Source organism: Rutilus rutilus, assembly GCF_951802725.1.
Source record: "Rutilus rutilus genome assembly, chromosome: 3".
NCBI classification, from domain to species: Eukaryota; Metazoa; Chordata; class Actinopteri; order Cypriniformes; family Leuciscidae; genus Rutilus; species Rutilus rutilus.
The window spans coordinates 35,258,014-35,277,995 of NC_140211.1; the positions used below are offsets into that span (position 1 = coordinate 35,258,014).

At 38.9% G+C, this 19,982-nt stretch overlaps 2 protein-coding genes across 2 annotated transcripts; one reads left to right on the forward strand and one right to left on the reverse strand.

The window, feature by feature from the left end:
* Window positions 1-341: 341 nt before the first annotated feature.
* Window positions 342-2,082, reverse strand: fjx1 (four-jointed box kinase 1). The gene has a single exon (XM_084405363.1). It carries the CDS (start codon window positions 1,983-1,985, stop codon window positions 795-797), a length of 1,191 nt encoding a protein of 396 aa, XP_084261489.1. The 5' UTR covers window positions 1,986-2,082; the 3' UTR covers window positions 342-794.
* pamr1a (peptidase domain containing associated with muscle regeneration 1a) lies at window positions 1,834-14,242 on the forward strand. Its single transcript, XM_084405362.1, has 12 exons — window positions 1,834-1,911; window positions 7,452-7,620; window positions 8,569-8,745; window positions 9,014-9,139; window positions 9,252-9,366; window positions 9,807-10,024; window positions 10,338-10,529; window positions 10,836-11,027; window positions 11,669-11,735; window positions 11,833-12,062; window positions 12,385-12,761; window positions 13,161-14,242. The coding sequence occupies exons 2-12, from the start codon at window positions 7,488-7,490 to the stop codon at window positions 13,713-13,715; spliced, it is 2,382 nt and encodes a 793-aa protein (XP_084261488.1). The 5' UTR covers window positions 1,834-1,911; window positions 7,452-7,487; the 3' UTR covers window positions 13,716-14,242.
* Window positions 14,243-19,982: the final 5,740 nt, after the last annotated feature.

Here is a 19,982-nt window from a genome sequence, read left to right on the forward strand (position 1 = left end):
CCATGGTTCCATGAGAAGGGAATGAGACGTTGGGGACACGGCATTGATTTCCCTCGAAAAGGGAACACAATTTGTTCACTAAAAGAAATAAAATGTATTGAACATTTTTAATTGTGTGCACTTTCTTTGTGTTGCAACTCACCAGACTAATGTGATTTGTCTGACATTCATTTACACAATTTAGGAACGTTTTTTTCCCCCCAATGTACAGGACACATGCTAATTTAAGACAGTGCCAAAAAAATATTGCTATACACTTCCCCAGTTTCCCCTAATCATCAAAACCCCGTCAAGAGCTCACAGCTAACATATCACACAGGCTAAAAGGAAAATGAAGAGAAAATAATTATTTGATTACTTTTTTGACTGCAAGTAAGATTCATCTTTTTATTATTATTAATCTTACAAAATGGACCCTCATGAAGAAGAAGAAGAAGAAGAAGAAACATCTAAAACCAGCTTTGCCTGGCCAAACTGGTGTTCGGTGTTTTTGAAAGCTGGTCTCCCAGTCTTATCAGCTGAAAAATGCTCCAAATCCTCCCAAAACCAACCAAAAGAGCAGCCTGGGAAACCAACACACTAGCTTAAACTGGTTTAAGATGTTTGCCTGGGGTTTTTTTTCAGCAGAAGAGGGAGAATGTATGAGGCCATAGACTAAACAACAATAGCCTAGCACTCCAATTCTGTCACGTTATTCATTAAATCTACAAAACAGTACAGTGGAATGACACGTATGATGAAGTTAACAGTACAGACAGCAACAATGTGTAAACTTGAGATGAGCTCCCAAATGTCTACATGATTTCTGTGCACTGCTTAATATGTTTGTAAACGACATCAATCCTGTTCTGCAATGTAAGCGCGTGCTCCTCAGACAGAGAGCCCAGCTCGCGCGCCAACGGTTCCCTCGCGCGGTACAGTTCACACAGCAGCTTTGCGCTTTTACCAGAGCGCTTCATCTCAGATATACGCCGGACTGTACTTCTCCGAAATATACACGACGAACTTAGCAGTAGTGTGTGATATCGTTCCCACAGGTCAAGCACTCTGTATCCGTGAATAAGCCCTGCCTCGTTATCAATAAAAAGCAAATGTCCACTGATTGTTTTGAGAAGGTTATTAGTGGTCCTCTCCATTACGCGCGCGTCCCATTGGAGACTGAAAATGTGACTGACAATTCGATCAAAGTTGGCTGTTAAATAATCAAATAAGATTAGATCACTCCACTGCATTAATTCAACCAGATATGTTAGAGTCATGTTCGATATAGTCTCGGCAGAGAGTTGCAGACCTCCCCCTTGCTGTTTCCGTAAAGGTAATGGAATAAACACTCCAGTGACATTTGGGATGAACTCGGTGAGAGACACAATGGCATTTGGCGACCATTCTAACGCCTCGATATTTTCCCGCACACTTGCCCACTGCTCACTCGACAGGTTCAGTTTGGAAAGCGCCAAGGGCGGAAGGTTGGAAATCCCAAGCAGTTCAGCCAGATAATAAGAGAGGGTTTCGCCCAGCACTTGATCCGCGTCGATGCCGTATCGCACGCATGCTCTCGTGCCGTCGGCGAAGGTCGCGAGACGGTTTGTTGGTCTGCCGCAGCCCGCTTCCAGCACAACCACCCGAGCGTCCCGAACCTGATCTCTCCACTTCCTCTCGTGCTCCACGTCAAAAACACGAGTGGAGAGACCTTCCAGCCACGCGCTCCAGAAGACCCGGTGCTCGACCACGTTATCCAACTGGGAGCGCATACGAAAACTTTTACCGTTTCGCAACCCTGCGTTCCATGGCGCGTGTCTTTTAGAAACATTTACCTGCTCGTTTGCAAAAGAAAACACGACGCCAGAGCCTCGCTCAGTGGCTTGTTGGACAAAAACGGACCAAAAATGCAACTTAACATTTCCTATCCAGGTAACTATTACAAGCCACATACAAAGTGACGCGCATAATTTCACCTTGCCGGCTTTCATGATTTCAAAACGCATTTTAGTCCATTTCGCTTTACCTTGACATCTTCTAACATGAGTCTCCTAAGGTTGAAATATAATCATCATGAATTCTCTTATCCCGAGCGGTGTTCCCTGTCTCTCCTCCCAAACTCTTTCTGTGTTCAGTACAGCTACAATCGAATGGACGCGAACCATGTGACCAGATAATGAGACTTGACAAATGTCGTTTCATATTTCTCTAGGGGGGGTTGAGAATGACGAAAATGGAATGTTACACGAGAATGTTTAAACTTTTCTGGTGAATGCACAGGCAACTATTCGGATTTGATATATTTACAGACTTGTCTTTCAACATTAGCCGCAGTATTTGTTTACACAGGGAGTAAAGCTTCAGAGGTCTCCAGCGACATATCCGTTACATGGCGTGATTAGTTGGCGGGTTGTTACTTAAAGGTGCACTCAGTGATTTTTGCTAATTCAAAAGTTTACACATATAAAGAAATGAACAGCACTTTTCAGAAATATTATTTGAATGATGCAGTTGTACACTCACATTTAAGCTGAAGATTCATGTCATAACCCATCAAAATAGGCTTTTTTTATTTTACATGAATTGGGTTGCAGCCCTCAAATGTAGGCCTACCACCAAATTGACTTCAAATGACCAGTGACATGTAGTTTAAAAAGTGATGTGCCCTTCAAGGGAAGCTGGAAATATCTTAATTAAGAGTTGCAAGCACATGAATGACCAAGCAAAGTCGTTGTAGGCAACTTGGAATTCTAGATGATACACAAGTTTGTCATATAATTTTGAAACATGGCGGAAACACTGATCTATAGGCTATTAGATATAATCTATCCATCTTTAATGTAAAAGTGGGTGGAGTCATTTGTAACTTGAATGTTGTGGGAGGCTTCCGGTGTCATCCACTTCAAGGTATTTTATCTGTACAAAAACAGTCTGTTGTGCTGCTTGATATTGCAAACTGTTATTTGTTATCATATTATTTTAATTAATCGTAATCATAAACATGTTTGTAGGGCAAATTAGTTATTCTTCTAGTTACCTGTATAGCTGCTAATGGAAGTCTTGCACATTCACAAAAAAATAGCTTACATCCACATTGCAAAATAAGGTGGATATATAGAGATCAGTAAGCAGAAAGCAAGACTGTAGTGAATAATGTAAAGTGAATCACTCAACTTTTACAGTTTGCTTTACAAAACAAAAACATTTAGTTGTGATAGCATGTATTTATTGTACTTGGGTTTATTGTTCACAATTAGATTTTAATGTTTTGTTTAGGCTGCTTCCCTGGTTTTTCCAATTTGAATGCGGGACATGTTGTAAATTTATTAATTGATTAATTTATATAGTTATATGATTTTTTTATACATTAATGGATTAATTTCTATAGTGCGCTCAGCTAGTGCTCAAGGCAAACATAAAAATGCATCTAAACAAACCAACACTCTATAAAAGTCCGTTAAATAGGGCACCATGTGCATCACAACGCGTGTTAATATGAAGGAGTTTTCCATATTGATTTTTTACCGGTGTTTTACTTCTTATATTGAAATATACATTGCGTTGTGTTGTGTGTTAGAGTTAAAGAAAATGCAATAAACATGGATAATGTCCTGGGAGAAAATTACCTGTACCTTTTCTGTTTTTTACAGTGAAAAAATCAGATAATGTAACAACGAACGTATATAGTGTAGTGTACAGTACATACAACAGTCACAACATTACTACTGAGTCAACAGGATAGTCTAGAGAGTGATGGTATGTGTGCGATCCACCAGTCCAAACACAGTGAGTTTAAAAGGAAACATAAAATGTCCAAACAAGCATTCCCTGCTAGAGTCATGAGACAATCTGCAGCTCTCACACCACAGATTGGGAATAAATGTCGGAACATTAAGCGCCAAGCATAAACACATGATGGTCACAGTTGCCACACTGCAAAATGCATCCAACTCACCCACAGCAATGAGAGAACTCACACAGACCAGTGGATTGCGAGAGGCAGTCATGTACCAGCACACACTAACAACATGTTCAAAATGGCTGAGATTGACTCCAAGAATGATAATTACATAGATGTGTCGTATATTGAAAAGTAACAAAAGAAAAAATCTTAAGGTTGTGAAGAGGCAGCAGTAAGTAAACAAACTTCATGCATCCATTCCAGTAGGTGTCAGTATAAAATTCAAGAACACTGGTATTGGCACAAGTAAGAGCCAGCTGAATGTAAAAACGTACTGAATGCACCTTTAAATAACACAAATTATTGAACAAAGATATTTCTAGCATTTAAAGACCAATGCTGGTGTCTTTAAAACTGGTTTGATGTGGTAATAGCAAAACATTATGTTTTGACTTGTTACTTGAATGCACTGCCAGACATACAGCTGGTCAGCTCATGTTCTCAAAATGTCTGGCATGGAGCATGAAAAGCTGCAGGTGTTGTGCCTAAATCCTCCCCCTGCCACCATTCTGTCACTCTTCAGATGAAAGTGCGCACACTGATGTTGGAGCTTTGCACCACTAGGATATGTTGTGATAGTGTGTTGGTCTAGAATAGGATGTTGGTATAGTGAAACATAGCCAGACCAAATCAAAATCACAGAACTGTTACTAGTGTAAATGTTAAGAACATATTTGTTCAGCGAATACACAAAACGCAATTATTCTGTAAAACCCTGTTGCTTTGGTGTATGCCCTCAAGATCATAAATCTGCACTGCCAATGAAAACCAATCAAGCCTACGTATCTGTACGGAGATGTTGTGTTGTATTGACAAGGGGGTCTGTCTTTTACAGGTGTTGTTTTTCATCCTGGCCAATTTGTCTGAAAGGATATTGGTTCAGAGACAGTGAGCTGGTCTTTGAGAACCGATTTGAGTGTGTCATCAGCTTGAAAGGCATCAGACAGGTCCAGTAGAATGAGGATTGTTGGTTTTGAGGCACTGCAGGATTTCATTGAGATCAGTGAAGCCTCTCTGGAATGTCCAGTTTTGAAGCTAGACTACAGAAGAAAACACTGGGCAGAAGAAAGCCCTGACTGACAAGAACTCAGGACAACAATACTAAAAAAATAAACCTTAATAAAATATTTGTTAGACTGTTTGTCTGCTCCAGGCTGCTTGATCACATGACAATTCTCAAACATAACCAGCAGGACCATATTAATCACTTAGACAGGTATTATAATTGTGATTTAACAAAGCAAATTCTAAGAGGGAGAAGATTTAGGTGATTTTGGCAGTTAATCTGAAAAACTATACTTGTACATTTATTTATTTGACGTGTACATTTATTTATTTAGCAGATGCTTTTATCCAAAGTTGCTTACGAATGAGGGACATCACAAACAATTTGTCATACATTAAAACTACTACAGTATGTAGACAGTTCACTCCATATTCCATTCTACTCCATTCAAATGGGTTTTATGGTCCATTAATCTTTTACTTTGTGGATGCAAATAAGAACAGGTGGTATAAAAAAAAAAAGGAGCAGCACTAAAATATAGTGACTAAATTTTGCAGAGCTGCACAGAGTGTGTGCCAAAGTGGCAAAGCACCAAAGTGTTCCCTCAATGTTCTTTCTCATTGGAAATGCACATCTTAGAGAACTTCGTCCAGAATGTCCATGAATATTTTAGAAAGAGGCCCTTTTCCCCTTCAGACTGCCCTGGAGCAAGAGATGCTAAGTAGAACACACCATCATCAGAAACGGTTCTTAAATGTTTCTTATTTGGTAGTTGACTCTTAACTCAAAACATCCAGAGGCAAATTTTGGTTTTCAATAAGTGATTACAGTCTACATATCATAAGTTATACAGTTGCACAAGGATATAATCCAATATTGCTTAGATATTGATGGATTGCCCCTGAACATAAATAAGAAGTTTGTGATAATCGAATCAATCGTTCAAATATTACGTTAAAACTACCAACAAGATTCCTAAAATATTTAATTCGGAAGGAAATATTTATTTGAAAATATGTTTTATACTCTGTCCTTTCTGTGGAATTTTGCTTGTATATAGTTGCCACAGCTGAAACAAATTAAATGTTTGGGTTGCATGTAAAATTGCTATGACAAACCCTCAAAAAACATAACAAAACAAGATTATATACTTTTAGTGAGTTTGAAATTTATTGTATGCATATGGTACTTGTGTGCTGTTGAACAGTTTCATTGTTATCAGATCTGACGCTACTTCAATATGACATTCTGAGGACATTATAACATCTTAGAATTTGTTTTCAATATGCACACAATCATAAAACATGCAAAGCTGGATTTGAGTACTGTTTGGAGAATGAAAAGGATTTTAGGAGGGTTTTATTTGTAAGAATTGATACTGTATGGTATAGCGAGAGTGGAAACAGGCAGTGATAAAAAAAAAAAAAAAAACCTGGATATTGAGATCTGATATCATTTTAGAATACTTTTCTAATTATAAATAGGTGAGATCAACTGTTGTTTACAAGTAGGATAATTAAAAAACAGTTTTTTAGTTTTATAATGTGTTTGTGCTGTGTGTCTTGTGACACATGTTAATCATCACAGTCATTCGAGCAGGGGGGTTGGGGGTTTTCTTCATTCGGACAGAATGAGTGTATTTGGGAACAGTTAACAACATGGAAACTCGGTTTCCATGGGAGCTCAAAACAAACTGGGGAAATGTTTTCCTCTTTAGTTTGTCCTGCTCAACCGTTCTACCAAACACAATCACACATTGGAATCAACCTTTAAAAAAAACAAAACATTACACTGTTTCTTATATCAAAAGTAAAATCTGCAGCAGAAGGCTGAAACTAAGTCTAAGAAAATAAATACTCCAAACAGATGGGGGAGGGGTTAGTGTGTGTGTGTGAGAGAGAGAGAGAGAGAGAGAGAGAGAGAGAGAGAGAGAGAGAGAGAGAGAGAGAGAGAGAGAGAGAGAGAGAGAGAGAGAGAGAGAGAGAGAGAGAGAGAGAGAATGGAAAAAATGGTTCTCAGAGTCAGTCATTTGCTTGGCCAGTGAAATGACGCCTTTATAATCAGAACATGTGCCTTGCACATATATCTGCACATTTCACTTTTTTTTCAACAGTACATAAATTATTACCTAAATTATTATTAAGACTCCTCTAGCAACTATTTACAGTTGAAATTCCAAAGTTTTTTCCAAGCTGCTACAACAATTTGGTTTATTTCCAGATCAGTATTGAGAGGAATATTTAGAAGTAACTTAGTAACTGTGTCTAGCAAATAGACAAACATGACATTGGTAGGATAATGGGTTAAAGGTTTCCCCTTTCTCTGTATCAAACTCCTTACGTCACAACAACAGTTGAGCAGTGAAACTGTAACAGACTGTAAATTGAAGGAGAGACTGAGAGAATAGTATAACAGAAAGAAGATAGAAACTGTCTGAGAGAGAGAGAGAGGGAGAGGAAAGACAGAGAGACTGAGGGGGTTCTAATCACTGGCCTCATGTTGCAGGAGCTCATTTGACACAACAGAAGTCTTGGCAGAAGAATGCTCTTTCCCACAGGCCAGCTGGCTGTGAGCGCAGGGATATGGATGTCCCCTAAGTGTGGATACCTCTCTTCGCTCCCTATCCTTCTTTATCTTCTTCAGCTTTTAAGCACTGGGGCATCTTGGCCAAATGGTAAGAGTTTTGCAAGGACTGTAACATTTACTTTTGATGAATGTGTTTCTCTGACACAAACACTGTTATTGCAATGCACTGTGCAATTTAAATACCACAGCCACTGGAAAGTATGTGTATATTACAGCATGTTTAATCCTTATAACAGCACTTAATGTTAGTCTGCAGGTTACTTTCAGTTAAAGAGTGCTTTAAAGATCAGAGAAGCGTTCCTTAAGTCCCAGTTGACTTTTTTTCATATCTGAATCTGTTTAAATATTCATGACAAGTTGTCCTTGTGTTGCTTGCAAATTTTAGATATTCTTTATCCGCATTGTTTAAAATATATAGAGGTTTAATTAATGGTCAGTTATATTTAGTGTTTAGTAGACCTGAGTACATGTGCCTAACATGCATAAATCTCTTTTCTCACAAATGAGAAAAACAGACATGAGATAAATCCACCAGGAAATGACTATGTAAACTCAAAGACAGCAAGACACAGACAGGAATCTTGCTAGAGCAGGTTATAATTTTGGCACTGTTGCACAATTATCACAGTTGCTCACCTTAATTATGGTCACAGCAAAACCCTTGATGGGTGTTGAAATATCACAAACTATAATTACAAGACTGGTAGTCAGATCTATGACAGAAGCATGACTCGGAGACACCGTTGAGACCTTAAAGATAGTTTGGTTGTCTACACAGCATCATAAACTTTTACATTTTTGTCTGGCACAATATTCCCTCACAAACCTTCACATCTGCTTTTGCTGACTGATTGTTAAGAATAATGACTTTTACCTGACTGAATTGGTGACTTATTTTTCCTCTAACATGCCAAATGAAACTTATCACAAAGAACACTTCATTTGAAGAAGGCACCATTCACGTAAAGTCAGCAACATGAATTCTAGAAAAGCAGGCAAGACATTCTGTTTCTGACTTCTTGTCTGCTTGATTTAGTTTTTAGGTCGCAGGAGGATAAGTGTCCCGGCCCACAGTGGAACGCCATGTGTCGTACCTGCTGTGAGTACGAGAAGATTGCATGTAAGTGCCCATCTCAGGGAACAAAAGTGGGCTACGCTGTACCCTGCTGTCGAAATGTTCTGGATGAGTGTGACCCCTGCATCCTACACCAGGGTAAGACGGAACACAACTCCAACTTTACATAACCTGCAAGTGTATTTTTTCAACTCGAGCAGTTTTATGGATTTATATTGCATATACATCTGTGTCAAATATATATATATTTTTAAATGTATGAGTTTCTGCATAGTTTAGTTTCTTTAAATGTATTTATGCTCTCCTCTATCTATCTATCTATCTATCTATCTATCTATCTATCTATCTATCTATCTATCTATCTATCTATCTATCTATCTATCTATCTATCTATCTATCCACTAAGGTTGCAACATTTTTGACAACTGCAAGACTTGCAACAATGGCACCTGGCAGGCCAAGGATAATTTCTACATCATCGGCAGGTACTGCACAGCATGCCGTCAAGGATGGTCTGGTGGAGACTGTCTCAGTGAGTCTTTCGGTTCTTTCCAGAATCTATCATTAATTTTAACTCAATTGCTTTTTATTTTTTCACAAATATGCCAATAAATTTAGACACACACTCTATTCGCCAACTTTAGCATGTGGAGAAGTTATACAGAGACCCCAGGGTCATGTGACTTTAGAGAGTTATCCAATCAATGCCAAATGTGAATGGACACTACAAGTTGGCAGAGGAGCAACGATGGAACTCAGGTAGCTACTATAAATGCTACAAAGCTTATGAATAATAAATTGGGTTTCACTTTATTTTGACGGTTCCTTTAACACATTCTGTTGACTTTAAGTAACGTTGCACCTACATGTCTACTAACTCTCATTAGAGTGTTAGTAGAGTATTAGTAGACTGGGTTGGGTTAGATAAGTTGATATGTAGTTGCAAAGTTACTTAGTAGAATGTCTGTTGGGGAGCATCATAACAAAGTGTTATCAGATATTAACCAGACAGTCTACTAATACTCTAATGAGAGTTAGTTGACATGTAGTTGCAAAGTTACTTATAGTGAACAGAATGTTCAACATTGACCATCAAAATAAAGTGTTACCATAAATTGCAGTTTAAACATTTCCCAATTGAATTAGTTTGAAGAAACTATTATATTGCAAATATATACAGTATGTTTTTTTCAATGCAGGTTCTCAATGATTAGCCTGGAATCTGACCATAGTTGTCGATATGACTATGTAGAGGTGCGAGATGGGGACAGTCTGAAGTCACCTGTGATTGGCAGATACTGTGGGGATGATAGCCCTTCACCAATCAGAAGCTCTGGAAACTCTCTGCATATTCTTTTTGTGTCAGATGGCTACAATAACTATGATGGATTTTTTGCCACATTCCAAGAAGTATCAGGTACAAAATAGCTGTACACTTTATTTACTTGTTTGTTTTTATTTGAGCATATTTTATTTGCAGTTCATTCATTTATAATAATTTGGTTATCAGATCCTGATATATATCCATACAGCTAATTTCCTAAATGCAGGCATATCCATGCATATTATATGTTTTCTCTAATTTTAAAGACCTCGTTGAGGCTTTTTATTGTTTTTGCTGAGTGGGCTTCGTGGTGTAGAGTTTACTTTAAAAGTCATCTCAGCAAAAAAATCTGTTTAATTTTTAATGCTTACATATTGCATCATAACATTTTATTTCTTTTCACAAGGGCAAAAACCACCTCTCTGTGCAACCCCCCAGAAGCCTGCACACGGAGATCTCTTCCCGCAGTACAAGGAAGGTGACATCCTCAGCTCGGTTCAGTACCTTTGCTATAAACCGTACAAGCTCAAGGGAGCATCTCAGCGGGCATGTCTTCCCAATGGCACTTGGAGTGGAAGTGCTCCTGTGTGCATAAAGGGTACGCTGAGTCTTATGTAGTTATGACAACTGCTTTTGGTATTACACCCTTTGAGAATGACAAAGCTGCTTACCATCAGAGTCAGGTGTGCCCGTGTGCCTGGGAGTCGTGCTTCTCTGAACTTGAGATCATAGAATGTCAGAATGTCTTATTGAGATCTTTCAGCATTTTAAAATGTATGAAAAATATATGTATTTTAAATGCATACAATGCTCTAAAAATATATTTTAGTTAGTAGAAAAAAGGCTGCCGGATCTTTGCAAATTTCAGTGATTTCAGAGTTCTACTGCCATTTTTTATTTACAGAAGTGATCATAAAAGAATGCCCCACTCCACCATATGTGCATAATGGATACTCAGCAGAGGTTTCAGGCTCTGATGGCAGAATCAAATATATGGAATATTTCTGCAATAATACGTACTTTCTCAGTGGGGACTCGAAAAGAACATGCCAGAAGAACGGGACCTGGAGCGGCAGTCAGCCCCTCTGTGTCAGAGGTACCGTATCTTCTTCGAGTTTCAAATCAATTATAAAATATCTTACACTTTATTTTTAATGTGCCCTGGCCAAACATGTTACATGTATTTACTACAGTAATAACTATACATTATGCATAATTACATGCAACTGACCCTAAACCAAACGCTAATCCTATACCCTAACTCTATAGTAAGTAGATGTAGTTAATTAATATTACTTTTTATGACATTTCATAATATAAATATTTTATTACGTAGTACTTAAAGTGCCAAATATTCCATTTTAATACAGTGGCCAGGTATTTATAGCATAAGGGTGGGACGCTTTAGATTCTAGAGAGCATTTGATTGGACAGAAGATATGATGAGAAGCTTAAGTCCGTGGTGATGTCATGAAAATCATGATCCATTTTAGCGGAAGTGATAGACTGTAAGTTTTGAATGCTCATATCTTATATGCTTATATTATTTTGGAACACACCAGCTTATTCATAACCTTAAGGGTAACATATTTATACTAAAAGCTAAAAAACTTACATTTTGATTTCAGGGGGCCTTTAAAAATAGCATAATAGGGGCACTTTACATGTATAATTACACTGTAACAGGGACACATTACAATAAAGTCTAACCAATATATTTTGTTCACTGTTTTACAGCATGTAGAGCACCTAAAGTTTCAAAACTTGTGCGACAGAAGGTTTTAAAATACCAACCTCCTTCCAGGTAGACTTTTTTTCATTCCTTTGTGACAATGTGATATTAAACTCGTAAAGTTTTTTTAAAGACTTCTGGATCCTCATTTTATCCCTTTTAATGGTAGAAAAAGTCCAGTCCACAAGCTGTACTCTGCATCCAGTCAGGGAGGGACTGACGCAGACTTGCTGGGGAAAGTTTTTCCTGTTTTCGGAGATTTGCCATCAACTTTCCATCATGTGTATACCAGCATAGAATATGAGTGTGTTTCAGCGCTTTACAAGCCCTCTGGTAGTGCACGCCGCACATGCCTAAAGACTGGCAAGTGGAGTGGTCGTCATTTCTCCTGTTCACCAGGTGGGGGAAGCACTAACACATTTACAGCATGTTTTGGAACCAGATTTCCTATTTACAAATATTTTCTATGTATTAAAAACCCTGACAGATGTAAGCTGACAATACAGCACTCAATAGCACTCATTTTAAATATATTTCATAATATGTTATATATATATAGTTAATAGTATATAGTATATATATATAATTGTACTAATAAACTTGTATATTTAATCTTTATTTTTTTATTAATTTTTTTTATACCAAAGCTGGTTTTCACTTAATAATCTGATATGATTAGAAATTAGTGCCAGAACTCACTCTGGCACTCCTTCTCTTCCAGTATGTGGTAAATTGCCACCTGCCAGTCCCCAAAATTTAACAGAGATCCACTGGCCATGGCATGCTGCCATATATACCCATCTGTACAATGCTAGTCCTCTTATGGCAAGGACCAAAAGACGGGGGGACACGTTTGCCATAGATGAGGAAGAAGAAGGGGAAGGGGAGGGGGAGGAGGAAGAATGGGTTAAGAAGAACCAGAGATGGCAGCTTGTCTGCAGCGGGGCTCTGGTGAACCAGCACTGGGTCGTGGTGGCTGCTCATTGTGTGGCGGAGCCTGGACGAACTGAAGCTCTCAGTGCAGATGATCTCAATGTAGTGATGGGGAAACGTTACCTCAGCGACCTCAGAGAGAACAAGAGACTACAGCACATACAAGTAAGAACTTTCAGACTACACTAAAAACCTTCAAGCTTGTAGAAGTTCCTCTAGAACCTCAGATACTCTATATTACAGTACCAATGCAATTCAAAACATGCCCTATTTAGTTTATCTTATTTGTGAGTTACATTTAAATAAATTGCATGTAACATTGCCGAAATAACTCCTGACATTAATAGAATGAGACCTTTCCATAAATCAAACAGCATTTCCATATTTTGTGTCTTGGAAAGTTCTTGGAAAGCCCAAAGCCATACAGAGGATACTGCAGACTAAATATACGCATTAAAACTAATCTATGATTAGGCTTTGCCAAGAAGTCTGTAGGATTATTTACTTCTCAAACCGACCAGCCTCTTTCAGTGCAAGTCTTTCATCATATCTGTTTCCACACAGATTGCTCAGATCTTGATCCATCCAAACTACGATCCAGATGTCTTAGACTCCGACGTGGCCATTCTGAAGTTGGTGGACAAAGCTCGAATCAGTGAGTACGTGTCCCCTGTTTGCCTGCCGCGACTGCAGGGTGGCGAGATCACTGCAAAGCAGGCCATCCTCACTGGTTGGCCCGTGTCAGGCCAACACAGGACACACACAGACTCAGAGTCGGTCCGGACCGGACTGATAGATGTAGCTGATGTGATGAAGTGCGAAAAACAATATGGCAAACACGGTGTCCCGATAAATATGACTGACAACATGCTATGTGGACGGCAACATCCACTCAGCCCATCTATGATCTGCCCTTCTGAAACTGGAGGGATCATCCTTTCACCTTCTGCTGACTCCCAACTCACTTTAGGGCTGGAGCACACTGATTCTAATCGTTCTTGGGAACTGCTGGGGTTAGTGAGCTTCGGATATGATCTGCAGGATTGTAATCCAAATATGTACACCATATACACACGGGTAGCTAACTTTAAGAACTGGATTGAAAAGAACATTGCATAAAGATCAAATATTGTAGAGCAATTGTCTGTACAGCATTTTCCATGTTTTAGATCATAGACAGTGGAGATTATATATTTGCCCTTTTCTCTTTCCTTTGACAGTGAATTGTTCTGGCAGAAATTATATTGCACAAAAATCATATGTTCATCAATGAGAGAAAGTGTGACACTTGTGATTTCACAACTAGTTTATGGCCTTGCGTGTGGGTGAGGATATGTTTTTGCATGGTAAAATTAAGAGGATGCGTTCCATGTGAATTCAGTCACTGGGTTTGCAGGCCTTAGCTTGTCTTTGGTCTCTCTTCAAGATGTTTCACAACCTATTTTGCTCATATTTTTTATATGTATTTACACTTGTCTTTTGTGCAGCCCTTGTCTTCTTAAATTGGGACTCTGTATTTATTATTCAAAATGTTTTTAATTAAATGAAATTTGAGGAACACAATGTGGCATTTACTGTTTTCAGCCATTTTTGCAGATAGTTTTATCCAAAGATTACAGTGACAACCCCCTGGAGCAATCTGAGTTCCCTCCTTAAGGACACACTGGTTTTAGCTCATGGCTCATTCCTTACAGGAATCAAACCAGCAACCTTCTAAAACCACACTAATGATATATGGTGCTATTATGATGAAACAGGGGTTTCTCAAATCTATCAAAATCTTAGTTTTTTTATATATACAGTATATGTACACTACCGTTCAAACAGTAACTAAAATAAACACTTTTTGCAACTGGTTTGTAGAAGAGCATCTCTGAACACACGTCTAACCTTGAAGCAGATGGGCTACAGCAGAAGATACACCCGGTGCCAATTCTGTCAACTAAGAATAGAAAACTGAGGCTTCAATTTGCACGACTCACCAAAATTGGACAATAGAAGATTGGAAAAATGTTGCCTGGTCTGATGAGTCGAATTTTTTTGCTGCGACATTCAGATGGTAGGGTCAGAATTTGGCGTAAACAACATGAAAGCATTGATCCATCCTGCCTTGTATCAACGGTTCAGGCTGGTGGTGGTGTTATGGTGTGGGGGATATTTTCTTGGCACACTTTGGGCCCCGCGTGGTATAAGCGACTACACGGCTTACTTGGGACGTTAAGAAGGTTACGATGTAGCGAGTGCACTTGTTACCCGGCACGCAACAGCTTGCCGACATCTGCATCGCCAGACTTTGTTACCTGCTTCAGCTACAGTAGTTGTGGCATTTTCCATAGGGACCTCTAGTGTCACTACATCGACACTATGTGAAGTGAGTGACGGTGACGGATGGGAAACATCTTGGTTACTATTGTAACCTCCGTTCCCCCGATGGAGGGAATGAGACGTGGTGTCCCTCTTGTCACAGAACTACCCGCTGAAATGCCCGGGACACTGTCTCGGCTCCTCAGCACAAATGAATGCACGGAATGAGTGGATGCAAGCCACCTCATGTTATACCCATATATCGGAGTGGCATGCAAATTCCATTGCCTTTTATGAAGTATCAGAGGTGTTTGGGGTTCCCATATGAAACCCCTAGTGTCATTAGATCGACACTACATCTATCACAACATCATCAAGGATCCAATAGTATACATTACAATAGTAGCCAAGACAGGCACATTTCATTTTTTTATGTCATTAAATGGAGCTTTTAGTGATTTTAAAACTGAAATATCACTGAGAAGGCCTCTGTTCTCATGCACTACTAATTGTTTGACTTGGTTAGATGGATTTGATAGCATCTGTGCTTAGAGATCATGAGAAACCTCTGCCAATTTTTCTCATGTTAGGCCAGATTCTGCACACAGTTGAAAGGTCATCACAGGTCAAGATTGTGTTTGAGCTGTTTTAACTGAAAGCAACTTGCACCGACATATATTAAAATATGTCAGTGCCATTGTTTTGTCTCAAGATGCACACTAGTAATGTTTATAAAAGCTACTTAAATGCCCTAATTGAACTAAGGCCTAATCCTGGCTTCGTCTAAGCCCTGTCTGTGATACTGGGCCTATGTCTCCATAGAAAGAACCAAGCAGTCTGCATTAATGTATAACACAGTTTTGCCATGGTCATATGCAAATAATCACACACACAATCAAATAACTGTTTCATTGTATCATATAGTTAGGATCTCATTTACAGATTTTGCTGAATCTATTTTGCATAAACGTAGCTGGAGTGCTGGAGTAGACTTTACAGAGATCTTGACCAAAAATCTATGGACCTCTTGATGGAAATAACATCACAACATTTATTTCCATCAAGAGTTCCATACATTTTTTTTTTGTCAAGATCTTGTATTGACAATTTCGAGCACTTTGTAAAGTCTACTCGTTTCCAGCACATCCCAATGACTTTCAAAGAATTTAAAGGAACACGCTGACTTTTTGGCACTTTAGCTTATTCACCGTATCCCCCAGAGTTAGATAAGTCCATACATACCCTTTTCATCTCCGTGCGTGCCGTAACTCTGTCTGACGCACCCACCGCTAGCCTAGCTTAGCACAAAGACTGGAGGTAAATGGCTCCAGCTAGCATACTGTTGCCAATAAGTGACAAAATAACGCCAACATTTTCCTATTTACATGTTGTGATTTGTAGTCACAGCGTATACAAAAAACAAGGTCACATGAGACACAGCCATCTTCTAACCGTATACATACTGGGAACTATATTCTCAGAAGGTGAAGCACTGCTACTTCTGCGGAGTGATTTACTCCACTAAGTGGGTGCGTCAGACAGAGTTACGGCACGCATGGAGATGAAAAGGGTATGTATGGACTTATCTAACTCTGGGGGATACGGTGAATAAGCTAAAGTTCCAAAAAGTCGGCGTGTTCCTTTAAGGTCTGGACTCAAAGGTGCCAATTCATGTGTGAAAATGATTCTTCATATTTCCTCCCAACCATTCTTTTACTATTTGAGCCTGATGAATCTTGACACTGTCATCCTGGAATATGGCCATGATATGTCTTCCTACATGGTTGTTTAAGAAATGAAAAGCTACACACTCCATCAATTAGGGTTAGAAGAACTGTTCCCAAACATATAACATGCTAGAAACATAATAATCACAGCAATAATGACCATAGACTTAAATCCAAGCAGCTCTTTTTCTTTTTTCTTTTTGGCCAGGCAGTGAATAACACACTATATTCCACTGTGTGGTTCACTTCAGTCTCAGATAGACTTGACCAATTCAATAATTTTGTGTACAGTGCAATAGCATCATGATACTGGGTATCCCTGGGAGTTGTTCTCTGTTTTCCATACTCTTCTGTAGTGTTGTGCATCTGAAAATAGAAAGTGTAGAAGCTTGCTAATCTGTTACTACCGATAACCTGCAGGGTAGGATCCTGACCTTATGCCTGTGCATGTGACTGCTTTTATGTGTGTGTGTGTGTGTGTGTGTGCGTGTGTGTGAGAGAGAGTGTTATGTATGCACAGAATCTGATGGATGTTAAGTGAAATGGGGGTTATAAAGCTGGGCAAGTCTAGGCAGAGCTATGTTTATGTCTATGGTTTCTAGGTTTGTCTGTTTATCTTACATATTTTTTTCTACAGATAATCTGAGGAACAGTAAGAGTGATATCCTGCTTCATCCAAAGATTCGACTTGAAAGTATTTTTCTCCTTTGAAAGTGTGTGCTTCATACTTTTATGTACTTAGTTGACTCATACTTAGCAAATAGTCTTTAAATGCATTTGCTAAGAATTGTGAAAAGTGTGTTAAAGTGTTAAAGCCTTCCTCTCAGTAATGACAAACATTGCAGAATTTATTTACTCTGACTAAGAGTCACATATGAAACTATTGCATTGTGGAAGGGTGTGGGAGTGGTTTTAATTTAAATCCTACAAAAATGTGTTTAAGCTGAAAGACACCGAAATAAATAAATACAAGTATGGTCTCAAAATTAAATATTTTAAATGAATGACAAAGTCATTTAAAATGAACAATTTGTGCATAAGGCACTGTAGGCAATGCTCAAAAATTCTCCAATCATGGGTAGTTGTACCTCTCTCTCTCAGACTCTCCAATAATTTAATCTGGTTAAACCCTGCCACTGCAAGCTTGTGCTCATTTGCCAACATTTTTGCATGCAACGCCCTCATCTCAAAAGCTATTCAACAACCGATACAAGTCCCCACCCTGCATTTTTTTTCTTCTTCAATAATCATTTGCATAATCAGAGACACATCACAATATGGAAGAAACAGTCTGTCATGGCTTCTGTTTCATTGCGACTTTTTTAAATAGTCCTGTGGTGTCATAAAAATGTTGACATTTTTTATTAAAATAGTATTCAGAGAAGCATAGCATATCCAGGGGTGCCGGGGGAAGATTAGCACGATTCTAAGGGCTCTGGTCAGACAGGCCCATTCCTCAGCTCCCAACAGCCCCAAAAGAGGAAAATTACGCTCCGCACCCCAGTGGTCAGTTTGTGTGTAAGTGTAAGTGTAAAAAAATGCTGCCTGCAAAGTCATTGCCTCAATGCCTGATAGGGCAGTGAGGCAACAAGTCAGCTGCCTTAAGTTTTTGGACGCAGACAGAATGTCAGCTACACCTTCACACACCCATATGTTCCTGAAGCACTTGTTCAGCTTTTGAACTCCTTATAACATGTTTGGTACTTGTTCAATGATATGAATTTATCTTGCAATTTACTTTGTGATTCATTCTCACTGTTGCATGATGCATTAGCAACAAAGACCACTGACCTCAATGACGCTGGCAAGGCTGGTACGGGCCTGTCTGTTTTTCTTATGTGATCCAACATTTGTTCACCTGTTGTAAGTGAGAAAAGGCACATCCACTCTGGAATTGAGTTACAATTACCTACGTAATCAAGGACTTAATCATTTTTCTCCTAAATTTTTCTAAATCTTTTAAATAGCCTACATGAAAGCTTTATGTAAATGATCTTGAACTTTCATTTTAAGGTGGGTTCTGTATGTTTTGTTATACCTTCAAATATCCACATCAGGTGGACAGACGTCACACATGTGATGCAACACATGCTTGTGTTACTTAATCCAGCTACACGACCCTTGGGAACCGTAGTAATTGTATAGTTAACCTTTACTGTTGGGCAGTGCCACTTGATCACTTCAAAAAACGAATTTAGGGAAAATCTGATTTTGCCAATCTGAAATTTGTCAGTCATGTTCTATAACAATTTCAGGTTCCTAGAGATGCATGCTACTGCACACCAGCACAAGACCACATAATCAAGGTCATTTAAAGCGTAAGATTTCCATTGCAATGTTATGTATAGGAATGTAAAATGTATGTTTGAAATGACACATGCATGAGAGGCTTTAAAGAGACAGTTTGTGTACATGCAGTACTTTCACCTGAGAATGTATGTGCGTGTGTGTGTTTGTGTGTGAACCATGTCTATGTATGAGGGATTAGAGAGGTTTGGAACAGATTAGTTAATTATAGACACCTGTCTGCTAAGCATGGAGACTGGAGTCAGGTGGATGAGCTTGACGAGTGTGCTGGGCTGCATTCAGCATGGTGTAGCACAGGTGGGGGCTAGACCGCAGATGTGAGACCATGTGCCTGTGCACATTCCTTGCATGTGGCCACACTCCAGAAAACGAGTGTTTCATCTGGTGGGACAGTAGCTAACCTGCAGATTCACTACAGACAGATAAAGCAGTGTTAGTATGATTAACAAAGACAATTTTTTTTTATATCTTCTGTATTTAGTCATCATTTTGTCACTCTGAAAAGGCAGGCCAGGTTTTGAATATTTATAAGAATATTTATAAACGTGTAAGTTTGCATTTTTATGCAATCAAAATGGAGCTTTTAGTGATTTTAAACCTGAAATAGCACTGAGAAGGCCTCTGTTCTCATGCACTACTAATTGTTTGATTTGGTTAGATGGATTTGATAGCGTCGTGCTTAGAGACTATGAGAAGCCCCTGCCAATTTCTGTCATGTTAGGCCAGAGTCTGCACAACTGAAAGGTCATCACAGGTCAAGATTGGGATTTCCTAAAATAATGCAAAGTTAAGGTCGTTATGTCCCCCTAGAAAGAACCAAACAGTCTGTATAAATGTATAACACAGTTTTGCCCTGGTCATGTGCAAATAATCACACATAAAACCAATTAACTTTTCGTTATCAGAGTCAGAATCTCGTTCACAGATTTTGCATGAATCAATTTAGCAAATGTTCTTGCTTGACAGCTCGCCTGAATCCGTATTTCTGCCATGCATCACTCTTTGATTCCGTTCATTCATTTCAGAGCTCATTAGAGAAGATCAGACC

Bases quoted from the DNA above. Each gene is read 5' to 3' on its own strand.
- fjx1 (XM_084405363.1), bottom strand. From the start codon at position 1,985: ATGCGTTTTGAAATCATGAAAGCCGGCAAGGTGAAATTATGCGCGTCA.
- pamr1a (XM_084405362.1), top strand. From the start codon at position 7,488: ATGCTCTTTCCCACAGGCCAGCTGGCTGTGAGCGCAGGGATATGGATG. The intron at 9,367-9,806 runs GTAGCTACTATA...TTTTCAATGCAG, and splicing joins GGAGCAACGATGGAACTCAG to GTTCTCAATGATTAGCCTGG. The intron at 10,025-10,337 runs GTACAAAATAGC...TCTTTTCACAAG, and splicing joins CACATTCCAAGAAGTATCAG to GGCAAAAACCACCTCTCTGT.